At 34.8% G+C, this 13,465-nt stretch overlaps 1 protein-coding gene across 6 annotated transcripts; it reads right to left on the bottom strand.

Moving 5' to 3' along the window:
- Positions 1–1,701: 1,701 nt before the first annotated feature.
- On the bottom strand, positions 1,702–12,988 carry LOC114270062 (Homeodomain-like superfamily protein). Of its 6 annotated transcripts, none has more exons than XR_003631834.2 (10): positions 12,470–12,881; positions 10,447–10,504; positions 8,173–8,296; positions 7,918–8,094; positions 7,703–7,807; positions 4,901–5,037; positions 4,144–4,203; positions 2,481–2,584; positions 2,327–2,402; positions 1,702–1,968 (listed from the first exon to the last, which is right to left on the bottom strand). XR_003631834.2 is itself a non-coding variant. In XM_028211454.2 (9 exons), the coding sequence occupies exons 1-9, from the start codon at positions 12,814–12,816 to the stop codon at positions 2,396–2,398; spliced, it is 1,092 nt and encodes a 363-aa protein (XP_028067255.2). In that variant the 5' UTR covers positions 12,817–12,988; the 3' UTR covers positions 1,702–2,395. The 6 variants fall into 6 exon arrangements, 2 of the variants coding, with proteins under 2 accessions (XP_028067255.2, XP_028067254.2); XR_003631835.2 differs by having other exon boundaries at positions 1,702–1,952; XR_014337442.1 differs by having other exon boundaries at positions 4,901–5,010; positions 12,470–12,880.
- Between the last annotated feature and the right edge of the window lie 477 nt (positions 12,989–13,465).

Here is a 13,465-nt window from a genome sequence, read left to right as displayed (position 1 = left end):
TACTAATACCAAAGAATTACTAATCCTAGGGCTGAGCAAGGAATCCGTAAAATCTGTAATCCGATCCAGTCCAGTCCAATCCGATAGGTTTGGATTGATTTTTTGAATCCGCGGTTCGGTTCCGGATTGAAGAATTAAAAATCCGTAGTTCACGGATTGGTTCCGGATTGAATCCCACGGTTCCGGATTGGAACCGATCCGTACCGTATACAAATAGTCTATATTTTTATTATACATCCTCCCCATAGTATCTTCTCTTATTTTATATAAAATCTAAACTCAAACCTAAAACCGTATAGTATCTTCTTTTATTACTTTTGTTTGTTAGTTTTAAGTTTTACTTTGTAATGGTCTAAATATTTATAGTGAAACTAGTTTTCTTATGGTTGTTTAAATTCTAGAACAGTATGTCATTATTATAGAAAAGCATGTTGCTATTATGGAATTAATATAACGCTATGTTTATATTTTTATGAAATTAAAGTGTTATATATATATTTTTGTTATTTAATTATGTGAATCCGTGGTCCTAAACCGATCCAATCCGTATTTAAATGGATTGGTTCGGATTGGTTCCATGATTTAAACGGATTGGATTGGTTCCAATTTTTCAGGAACCGTAAATAACGGATTGGTCCTGGTTTTATCCCAATCCGGTCTAATCCGGACCATGCTCACCCCTAACTAATCCCCTCCTTATCTCTGAAAAAAAACACTTCATTTTCAATCCCCTTCTCACTACCAAACCCAATCTCCTCCCTATAACCCTAAACAAACGGGGCCAAAATGTGCTTGCGTTTTGAGTGGTGCTACTATCCACTTTTTTGTCTTTTTTGTTTTGTTTTCTTTAGACACTTCTTTTTCCTTTTTTTTTCTCATCTCATCATAAAATTTTATTTGTCTTTATTTTTAACCTTTCAAAACCCTAACCCCACCTTCCACCATCTTATGGCCCTCCTCAACCTCCCTCCTCGCCACTACAACTCTTCCGCAACCCTGTTCCCTTCCTCAACAGCTCCAACGCTTTCCTACCTCTAGCACTACCTCCCCTTACTCCTTCTTAACCGCAATTGCCACAATCCCTCTTCTTGCTCTTCCTAAAAACCCTAGATCTAGATCTCAATTGGGATCACAGCAAGCAAAAAAAAGAAAAAAGAAAAAAAAAAGGAGATCGATGACAAGCATGGAGTGAGAGTGTCAAGAGGTAGGTGAAGGTGGCGAGGAAGATTGAAAGGACAGGTTGCAAGGATGTTCTAGAGAGGGATGGCGAGAGCAGAGAACTTCTGAAGATGGACATACAAGAGAGAAGAAGGGTGTAGGAGGTAGTTTGTTTGGAAGTGAGGCTAACAAAGGAAGGCAAGGGAATGCCAGAGGAAGAATTGGTGAGTTGGAAAAGGAAGGTTGTCAGAACTAAGGTGGAGGTTAAAAGAGAAACAGTTGAGTAATCTAGGCAGTTGAGGTCCAAAGAAATTTGGTAAAAGTTAATAGCAGTATTCATTTTTCTTTTTCTTTTTTTCATAAACAAAAATAATGAAAAGTAAGAAAATATCCATCGTTTTTATTTTTGTTTAAAAAATATATTTCTCAAAAATTTAAAATTGAGCTCAGCTATAGATACAACTTGAGGCATTGTGTTTATATATATCTGTAAAGAGGGATAAATTTCTCCACTGTTAAAGAGCAACAAAAAAGTTCAACACATCTGGCAATATTTGTGGACTATTTATGCTCTATATCCAACATCCATGTTTCCTGTACTAAATACAATCCCAGCCATGCAATCATATTTCAAAATTTCCACATCATACAATTGAAAATACATTGAATACAAATTTTAAAAACACAGAATCTTTTGCAGCTCCAAATCCTTCCCCTTTCGGCTACCATTCAATAAGAACTGGCTTGTGTTCACAATGAAATCTGATCAAAACCAAAAGCTGATACACCTGCACCTGATGCTCAACCAAACTATGATAAATGTGTGTTGCCTCGTCAAGGAGACAACAAAGAGTGTCACAACTATGGTTATAAAAAAAATGTGGAAGTGCAACACTTAGCAAATAAAATAAAACCAGAACCAGTTTTTCAGACCTGAATAAACTTGCGTGCACGTTTTAACACCTCGTGTCACAAACTCAATACTACTATAACTACTTGGAGATATAACTAAAATTTACAGCCCAGCTTTATAATTTACATTCCCGCATTACAATTTTTTCATGTTTCTTTTTCCCCTCATAGATAGTATGTGCATTATAAAAAGACAGTAATCCAGCAATGAACTGTGCACGCAGCCAAAGATATTGCAACAGGGAGTAGTACTTACAAACCAGCAATCCAAAGGATGTTAAAGTTTTATAGGTACACACAAGTACAGAAGCTCACTGAACATTCTCTATGTCCTGGCAATTTATGGGACTAAAATCAGTATTTTGGCTATGTCATAACCAAAGAATATGAAGGTTATTTTAAAAGCTTACCCGTATTTTACTGCACCAATGGATCGATTATCCTGAATGTTCTTGTTTGCACCAGCAGAGTTTTCCTTCTCTGAGTCAATTTCATAGGATGAAAGCAACCTCCTCTGCACCAGCAAATGAAGTGCTTAAAAAAAATAAATAAAAAAAGGAGCCTGACATGATGCTAATCTTATATATATAGTGGCTGGCAGACCCGGGGGGGGGGGGGGGGGGGGGGGGGGGGCGTTGCAAGATTACGAAATTCACATGTAAAGGGCGATGGCCCCGGCAAGGCTACAAAATTCACATGTAAATATACTGCTTTTGATGTTTCGTTTTGTGAACTCTAAAGGGGTGACCCCACAATCCAAAGCCAACTTCTTTGAAGACTTGGAAAGTAAAACTCATTATCAGTAACATCCCACAATTTACATTGTATTCATTAAATTTCAACAATAATGCTACATTTTACCATATTTCTTTGCTCTGTTATACTTACCATCTTACTTATCAACATAATATTAGTGTAATGGGTTCCACCACTAATGTATATCTCTAATGCAATGTTGACAAACTAGTTTGACACATCAAATGGTAAGATAAAATAGTAAAAATAGATGGTCATTGTAGCATTACTCAAATTTCAATATCATTTCAAATAGGCAAAAAATAATAATGGTATAATGACAATTTTGTTTTTTTTTGGATAAATTAATGACAATATTGTTTATCATAATTGTGTCATAACTGTATTAGTTTAATGGGTACCACCACTTTTACTCATTACCAATGCAGTGTTAACATATGAGATGATAAATAGAATTTAACAACAAAATGTGATCATTGAGTGTCCATCACCAATAAAAAGGTGGCCCACAATTTTTTCTATATTAACGTACAATTTCCATACAATTAATCTCACATACACAACAAAGTTTTTAGGTAAAAAAAATTTGTCATGCTATATTGATCATATTATCTTATTATATTTTGTTTATCATGTCGTGTGTTTCACACCACGATATTAGTCTTTTAATGTATAATGCGAAAATGGTACTTGCATAATTATCTTTGTACACGTCTATCTTCATATGGAATTTTACTTACGTATTTAAACTGGTTTGTGTTTTGATTGGGGGACTAAATTAGGCATATTTTATTTTTACTGGTTTAACAAAAATTTCCAAACTTTTTTCGAACGTAGGAAATTTCATAAGGAAGTGAATCTTTTAATATAACTTACACTGCATATGATAACTTCACTAATAATAAAATAATTAAATTTTGTTGTCAATTTTAAATGCATATTAGTTGGTTCCACTATGTAGAAATTTTGTGTCCGCCATTGTTATATATATTGTATATTCAAATGCCAATAGGGCCCTTGAGGAATACTTGCATGGAAAGCAATTATATCAGGATTTTCTTGAATTGAGAATTATAGAGAATCAAGAGCAATTAATTAGGCCGCAAATATACAGTTAAATACTGGGCCAGAAACAAAGAAAGCACAAGGCAACTACATAGAACCTTGTGGTGCTGAAGAACTTGGTAATGCATTATAGCTTCTCTGATTCAAGTGATATTAAATGAGATTTAGGTAGTCAGGTCCATCATCTAAACTATGATCACGTAGTAGACGCCAAGAAAATATAAAGCAACACTTGGTGGAAATGGCACTTACATGCTCCTCAAAGTCTGGGCTAGTCAAATTGATGGAAAGGTTTCGCATCAACAGTAGCACCTGGAAAGGAGTCAAAAAGAATGAAACAGTTACAAATGTGGTTTCCAAAGGGCATGTGTACTTCTAGGAACAAACTCTTTAGCATTTAATCCATGTCTAAAGTCACTGAAGCGAAGGACAACTAAATAACATAAACCTATACAATAAGGCCAATGTAAAAAAAGCAATTTATATTATAAAGTCAAGTAGATCAAAGAGCCAAAAAAGCACAATAATGGAATTTGATCATTACCATTTTATCTTGAGGTTATTTTGAATACAAAATGTGATACTGATATCATTCAATAATGCTGCTATGATACACACAATAGCAGGGAAGAAATAAACAACTGACCATGAAACATCCATCTTTTTAAACTTGTTCTAGTAAAAGGTATTTTCTATACAAACTTTAAAAGGGAGCAATAACATTCTCTACCCCCCCCCCCCCCCCCCCAATTGATCCCCCGACATGTAATAATGCCTAGCCTGGAAGCCCTGGACCTGGACAGGATTTTAAGAGGTTCCTCTAGCTTATGCATAGTAGATTACTCTCCATAAACATAGGAGTAGTTGTCATCGTGTATTTTCTAGCATCCGATTAAGTAGGAATTTTTTGTTTACCTGCATCGAACCATATTAAGGAAAGAAGTATACTACATCTACATTAGAATCACAAAACAATGAAAAGAAAAAGAGTATGGGATAGAAAGTGTACTGTTTCAACATCAATTGGATCCATCTTCTTTAGCTTTTGCAAATGACCAGTAGTGTTTGGGTCAAAGACACTGCCAATGAAGTTGTATACTTGAGCAAAATCGGGCAGAACTGCATGAAACAGAGAAGGTATCAATCCTGGTAACAGTACCAGGAGAACACAGTAAATATGATAAACAATTGCATGGAGCACAAAATAAATTTTAAGCACTTCGTTTACGACCAAGAAAAGGATGCAGATATGCCCAAACAAAGAAGAAGAAGTATTCACCCAAAAAATAGAAGCATCATTATTGGTGGTATAATACCAATAAACAAAAGGATTTGAAAGTACAAGAGTCTCATGCAGAAGTATATGTCTATACTCCACAAAATATCTATGACCATGGTTCCAAGGGGACGTTAACAGCATTTACAAATAAATCCATTGTAACAAAATATGTGTTTGAGATCAACGAGAATTGAGTCTAATTTCTTACCCAATCAATAAGATGTCAGCACTCTAGATTGAAATAAGATGTGCAGGATACACACCTCTGTACTTTGTCAATGGGGATACCAGACATGTTAAAATGGATATCAATGTCAACAGACACTTGTTGCACACAGTAACTTCATAAACATACACAGCCGTGTGCTGTTTCTAGATTGAAAAAATCCTTGTCCAACACCAACATCAATATCATTGTTGATTAATAATAAAAATTTCATAAACTACAACCCAGAAATTCTGCAAACCATTTCCTCCTCTGTAACAAAGTCCAACAATTTAACTGTAAATAAGAACTGGTAATGGAGAAAGCCCAGTCCTCTGTCTGTCTTAAGTTCTCATTGGAAGGTGAAACAAGTAAGGGTCTTTCTCTCTCTGGTTGCCACTTGGTGAGAAACACCACAAAGAGCAAAAATTCCTATACCAAGCTAACAACATTCCAAATATCTTTCTAACTTTTGTGAAGAGTGGAGCCAGAGAACCATATTGTTGTGACTCCTGACTACTCCAGCTAGGAACCATTTAATAGGGGAAGAAGCTCTATGATTGATTGATTCTTAGGTTTCAACTTCTATAAACACTTTGTCACCCTCTTTTTCTTTTATTTTTTATTTTTCTTAGTTGATTAGTAATACTCAAAAACTCAAGTCCTGACTGGGACTTCAACCCTGCAACTAGTAGAATATCATGAGAACTCCACTTCTTTGACAATATTAAATCAAAACTTAAAATTCAAGGCCTTTCTTTGTAAGTATCAAAACTTAATATGTATATCATCGGGTCCTAAAGTCTTATTCAATTTCATCTTCTTTAGTGTAAACTCTATTTCAAAGTCCCTAATTCTACGATAGAACCTATAGTCCCGGTTTTCCTTATTACTACCTACTTCCATTTTCCTCATTTAACAACTTCTCAAAATAGTTTTTTCACCTCTCCTTAATCTTTTTATCCTTCACCAACACCTTAGAGACCTCATCCTTGATGCACTTAACCTAATTAAAATATCTTATTTTCATCTCTCTTATCTTAGCAAGTTTGTATATCATCTTCTCTCCCTTCTTACTATCTAGTCTAGTGTATAGGTTATCATAGGCTTTTAACTTAGACTCTCTCACTACTTTTTTGACCTCCTTATTGACCAATCTGTAGCGCTTAAAGTTTTCCTCAATTCTATCATTTTGCCACTTTTTAAAGCACTCTTTTTTTGTCTTTATTACCGCTTGAACCTCCTCCCTCCATCACCAAGTTTTTCTAAAGTTGGGTCCCTTTTCTTTCGACTCTCCAAGAACTTCCTTTGAGATTCTCCTCATACAATTGGCCATCGAGTTTCATATACTGCTAGCATCATCTTCCAAGTCTCAAGTACCTTCTTTATTCATTCTATTCTTAAATGTGTCTAGTTTATCCCCTTTTATGTCCCACCATCTAGTCCTGCAACGCTCACTATCTTTCTGAGCTTGGTATTGCCCTTTAAAGCATAAATCTAGTACCAAAATCCTATATTGAGACGTCAGGCTCTCTTCAAGTACAATCACTACATTTTAGGCAGTCCTCTTTTTTTACCAGAAAGTAATCTATTTGGCTTCTAATTGACCCACTTTTGAAGGTTATCAAATGCTCCTCTCTCTTCTTATACATAGTATTGGCTACCACTAGGTCAGAAGCCAACGCAAAATCTAAAATACTCTCTCTAACCTCATTTCTATCACCAAAAACATACCCACCACGCATCCTCTCATAACCTAGTTTATTTACTCCTACATAGCCATTGAAATCACCACCTATAATTGTAATGCCTCATCCATTTGGTCCCAAAAAACTCTCTTAATTTGATCATTTAATCTTGGGGGCGTATGCACTAATAACGTTCACTATATTCTCTCCAATAACTAGTTTAACTAACATAATCCTATCACCTTTCCTAATGACCGCAACTACATTTTCTACAAGGCCCTTGGCATTTTTCCTACCCCATTCATGTGTCTATCCTTACTACTATAATATAGCTTAAAACTGGTATTCTTTATTTTCCGAGCTTTCTCATCCGTCCACTTAATTTCTTGTACGCAAACTATACTAACTCTCCTCCTAATCATGACATCTACTAAGCCCATAGTCTTACTAGCTAAAGTTCCTAAATTCTATGTGGCTACCCTAAACCTATAATCTTCAACGAGCTTCTTTATCTACGCTCATCCAGAAAAACGCGAAAACCTTTGCCCATTTTTCACTGCACCCAGACGTCAATGCGTCACCCCTTGCTACAATCACTCAATTAAATGAGCTAGTTGTAAGCAATGAAATTACAGTTACCTCTCAATGGAGGGCCATGATTCCCTCGATCTGTCACTTCTACAGTTGGCCGTGTTCTCGGAGTGCTCTCAGTGCTACTGCAGCTGTTATTTGCCAATGGTTGCCCTGCATTTCATATCAGATATAACTTAACACACGATCAAAAATATGCAACAGATGACCACAGAGCTGATCAGAGCATGTCAGTGAACATTGAAGGCATGAGAATAATGTACCTTTCATTGCATGTGATAAACTGACTGTTTGTATAGAATTGTCAGTCCATGAAGATACAGCAGTACCAGCAACTGGATTCCGAAGTAACGAAGAAGAATCAGGCCTTGTTATAAATCCAGGTTCAGGTAAAATAGGCAATGTCTGAAATGATTCCGATACTTCTTGGAGCACTGGAGCTGCCAAAATGAGACACGGTTACATTAAAATTGCCTCAAGCATGACAACTAAATATAATACAAATGACCAATTCTGACCATTTTTGGAAGCCTTCTGAGGATAAGGGTGAGCAGCTTTCCTTTTTGGACGAGGGGGAGGTAGATGTTCACTGGTACCACTCTTTTGAACCTTTAGAAAATACTTCTGTGCATGACTACGTATCTGCAAAAGTTATCCTCCACTATTTATTCCTTTCTTTTCGGATATATAATATCCTTTAGTATTTGAATAAGTGAAATAGGGCATTTCTTATGCTAGTGGAATACACACTAACTCTCTAACAAACATGTGAGCAACAGTGTTCATTACTCCCATGGCATAAGTGAACAAACTGTAATCTATGACATGCCTTATAGCATGGTTTGTATCAAAGAAAATATGTTTGAACTCAAAGTGTTGCTAACAAGATAATATTGGTGCATTCTTCACTAGCTAATACTAAGTGCCTGCAATGCAATGAGTCTGCTAGGCAGAAATACCATACTGAGGCAATTATTTTGAGTTGTGCCTTTTGGTAAGATTTGGAGTAACTGAGGGAGGGATTTATGAACTGTCATAATTTCCTGATGTATTTTGGTCGAAATCATGGTGAAAGACAATTCCTGCATTACGTGGGAATTACAATATTTTTGAAAGGGCCGTGATTTGGAGAATCCCACAACGGTGTGGTCTTTCTCATACCAGAGGCATTGCAACCGTAAACAATAACATAGTGCCTGCGGAAGGCAAAAAGCATATTGGTGTTCCAGATCAAACTTCTGGATGAGGTCCTTCATAATGTTTAAATTGGAGAATGTCAAAACTAGAGACATGCAAAAAAAGGAAGAGTAAAAATTCTTTGAATGTATTACTTCAAGACAAATAGGACTCTTCAATGACTGACTATTTTTGGAGATGTACATGTGTGGGAGGGTTAGAGAGAGAGGGGCTGTTATAGTTGAGTGTCTTGTTGATTCTCCACCCCTTCACAGGCTTTCATTGAAAGGGAATCCTAACAGCTGATCAAAACCACCAAATTACTAACGAGTAGTCCAACAAACAAAACACAATTGAGCTCCATATTTTCTATTTTTTCAATCTCTCTTTACAATTGAAAATACTTTTTGGAAATCTCTCTCATGCTTCTTGTTTAGCAATAGGAAACATGACTTACAAAATAATGAAGAAATAAAAATTTGAAAATATAAAACAAGATAAGCATATGATTTGAATTTTATGGATTTGAATATGGATTTCAAAAAAACACTTTGCTTGTTTTCACTTTTCTAAAAACACTTTTCGAAAAATTCTACAATCTTGTTTTCCGTATTTTTTTGTTTTTACTGAATTTTTAATATTTTAATTTTTTTTTAAACTTTGTAGACATACCTAACATAAATATACCTAAAAAGTAAAAAATTTGTGAAAAAAACCTTTTAAAAATTCCCTAAATACCAAAAATACAAAAAAAAAAAAAAGAGAATTCAGTATATTTTTTTGTATTTTTATGTATTTATTAATTTTTTAAAATATTTTTTCACAAATTTTTTACTTTTTAGATACATCTAAGTAAGGTGCATCTAAAAAAGTAAAAAAAACGTTTAATATTTTAAAAATATTAACTAAAAACAAAAAAACACGAAAACCAAAAAACTCAGTTTTCAAAAAACTTAATCCAAAAAACTCAAACCAAACACACTGAATACAATTCATGAATCATGCAATTTTAAAATCTTGGGTTTTAAATTTCCATGACTTTTCAAATCCAAATATTTTAAAAATCTTCGAAAACAAACACAACCTCGATTATTTTATTTGTCTATTTTGGATGATCATGCCCGCTAAGTAATAGAGCAATACTATACATTTAAACTCTTTTTGCTACCAATTTAACATGATAAATTATAGTCTATGCATGTAAGAACAACAATAACCCATACAGAAATCAATTGTATTATGTACCTCTATTGTGTGTGTATGCACGCCCTCACAAGCATGCATGTGTATTTCAATTGGTGCGTGCAAGTGCGTGCGTGCTTGTGTTTGTGTGTGTGTGTGAGAGAGAGAGAGAGAGAGAGAGAGAGAGAGAGAGAGAGAGAGAGAGAGAGAGAGAGAGAGCAGGGAATCAGTAAGCAATGAAATCCAAGTACAATGAAACCCAAATTGAACAAACAAGCAATTCAGTATTTAACTTCAACGACAAGAAGTTATGTTGTTTTGTCATGCTTGCATGTCAAGTTCAAGATAAACACAAGAAGCATTCAATAATATCATAATATGATAGAAGATATTAAACAATTATATAATCACAGAAACTATCCACATGAAGTTACCTGGATGACAGTCTTTGACCCAATAAATGCTTCAATCTTTTTCCAATCACGGTCAAAGCTACACAGATCAATTGAAGAAAACCATAATCAGCATTTAGGATTCTATTGCAACAATTGTGAATGAAAACAACGTATAAGAATGTTCAACTATAACTTCACACAATAGAAATAGTACTTCAAAGTCCAAGCACACCTAACAAAAAATAATGATGGTATGAATCTATAGTTACTTTTCTGAGTAACAAAGAAGTAATTTGTAGTACACCTTTATACAATACAACCCACATCTTCTAAGATATTTATTACCTTAATAATAGACATTTTGGTGCACAATATGGTTTTATCTTCAACAAGACAAAAAGCTTTGCTCATTTTATTTTTCCTTCAAAATTTCATTGCTTCTATGTGCCACTCAAAAAGTTAGTTGAAATGTGGTCTAACTGTACTAAAATAAGCTCACTTCTGATACATAAGTTTTGATTAGATTACTACGGCATGTGTGTGATAGCCATCAAGATTCGAACTAACAAACTGCAATCTAGCTTAAGGGACACGACACCGCATTCAACCAACTTGTTCCCAAAATTCTCTATCTACTTTAACTTAAAACCTCTTCACATTTTATATACGTTAGAAATGCACATCAAATGAGTCCCCTACCATCCCCTTAGGCTGGTAACGTAACCAAAACTAATATCATACCAGACCTAGAATTACATTATTTAAGCTTTTACACATCAAGAGCTTAAACTTTCAGTACAACAACAAATGTATAACACTTACGCTCCAAAAAGTAAACAAAATTTAGAATGAATTTGTATTAAAACTATTGAATTGCTTTGAAACCATAGAACCCTAACCCCATTCAATTCACCATGCTTACACACACATTACCCATCCATGAATCCAAATAAAAAACCATCAAACTAACATGTGTGTGTGATAGCCATCAAACTTCGATGTTCAAACTTAAAAACTGCAATCTATCTTGAGGGAACATTGGACCAACTTGCTCTCAAAATTCTCTATCTACTTTAACTTAAACCTCTTCACATTTTATATCTGTTAGAAATTCACCTCAAATGAGTCCCCTACCATCCCTCTTAGGCTCTTAACGGAACTGAAACTGACATTACACCTAACCTAAAATTACGTTATAAGCTTTCACCCATCAAAAGCCTCAAATTCAGTAGAATAAACAAATTGATATCACTTATGCTAAAAAAGAATATGTATACAGAGAGAGAATTCACATCAAAACTTACTGACTTGCTTTGAAACCACAGAACCATAGCCCCATTCAACTCACCAAGTGAACACACACATTACCCATCCATGAATTCAAAACCCTAAAATTCACACACCCAGGAAAAATTTAGAAAGAATTCGCATGGAAACTTACTGACTTGCTTTGAAACAACGAAACCCTAGCCCCATTCAACTCACCAATCTAACACACATTAACCATCCATGAATCCAATTTCAAACCCCAAAATTTAGAAAGAATTCGCATCAAAACATACTAATTTGCTTTGAAACCACAAAACCCCAACCCCATTCAATTCAACAAGTTAACACACACATTACACATCCATGAATTCAAAACCCCAAAATTCACACACCCAGAAGAAAAAATATAGAAAGAATTCGCATGAAAACTAATTGACTTGCTTGAAACCACAAACCCTAACGCCATTCTATTCACCAAGCTAACACACATTACCCATCCATGAATCAAAATTCAAAACCCCAAAATTTAAAAAGAACTCGCATTAAAACTTACTAAATTGCTATTGAAACCACAAAACCCAAACCCCATTTCAATTCACCAAGCTAATTCGCATGAAAACTTATTGAGTTGCCACGAAACCCTAACCCCCACTTCAATTCACCAAACTAACACACACACACATTACCCATCCATGAAACCCAAATTCAAAACCCCCAAAATTCACAAAAACCCAGACCTAAAAAACAAAACCCTAATTTCAATTCAAAACTCAGAATTCGAAGTGAGACTCACAGTTGGAGGGCTTCGAGGAACTTGTCGTGCTCGGGTTCAGTCCAGCTCTCTCTAGACTTGGTAATGGTGTAGGGTTTCCGGACCTTCTTGGATAGATCGTCAGAGGAGGAGGTGGTGGTGGTGGTGGTGGTGGTGGTGGTGGTGGAAGGCGAACCTGCGGCGGTGGCGTTGGGGGTAGAGAAAGAGCCGAGAGGAGGAAGAGCCATTCCGGTTGGATCCAAGTAGAAGCCTTCGGGTTGTATTTGATTCACGGACACCATGTGTGTGTGTTGAGAAGTTTTTTTGAGCTTTGTTGTTAAGCTGAAGAAATACCGGTTTTTGGGTGAAGTCTGAAGAAATACGATCATGGAAGAAAAAAATGAGTTATGATTGGAAACAAACAAGCCGACTTTACGGCTCCAATCCTGTCAGGTAGTTTTTATAGCTATGCATTATTGTATTTGCTGACGAACCAGTAAGGTTTTGCCACATAGTTTGCGAAAAACTATAGGTCGGTAGAAGATGAGGCAAACAAATCAGTGGGGCAATTTTTATTTATTTATTTTTATTATTTTTTTTCAGTTCCGTTTGTTTTGATGTAAAATTTTATATCAAAAATATTTTTCTGTTAGAAAAAAAATAAGTAAAACTTTCTTTTAAGAAAAATATCTTTGTATCAATTTTTAAAAAATGACTTTTAAAATTTTTGTAAGTTGACTCTCATTCACTATCTTTTCAATACATTTAGTTTTTTCAAATAAATATCTTAGATCATTAAAAAGTCATAAATGACATTTTATTGAATTGAAATTTCTATATTAAGCAATGAAACATTTTTGTTTCCGGTGATGTTACATGCATCAATTAGTATACAAATTAGTGCACCAATATTAGTTATAACATTATTATTTACCTCATTCATTATATAAATTTCAAATACCAAAAATATTTTAAATTATATCATATCATTAATTGATATACTAATTAGTACGCTAATTAGTACATATAGCATTATTC

Source organism: Camellia sinensis, chromosome 8, assembly GCF_055761805.1.
Source record: "Camellia sinensis isolate YWXY chromosome 8, ASM5576180v1, whole genome shotgun sequence".
NCBI lineage: Eukaryota > Viridiplantae > Streptophyta > Magnoliopsida > Ericales > Theaceae > Camellia > Camellia sinensis.
Note: the sequence above shows the minus strand (reverse complement) of the source record. Positions and strands in the feature narration are given on the sequence as shown.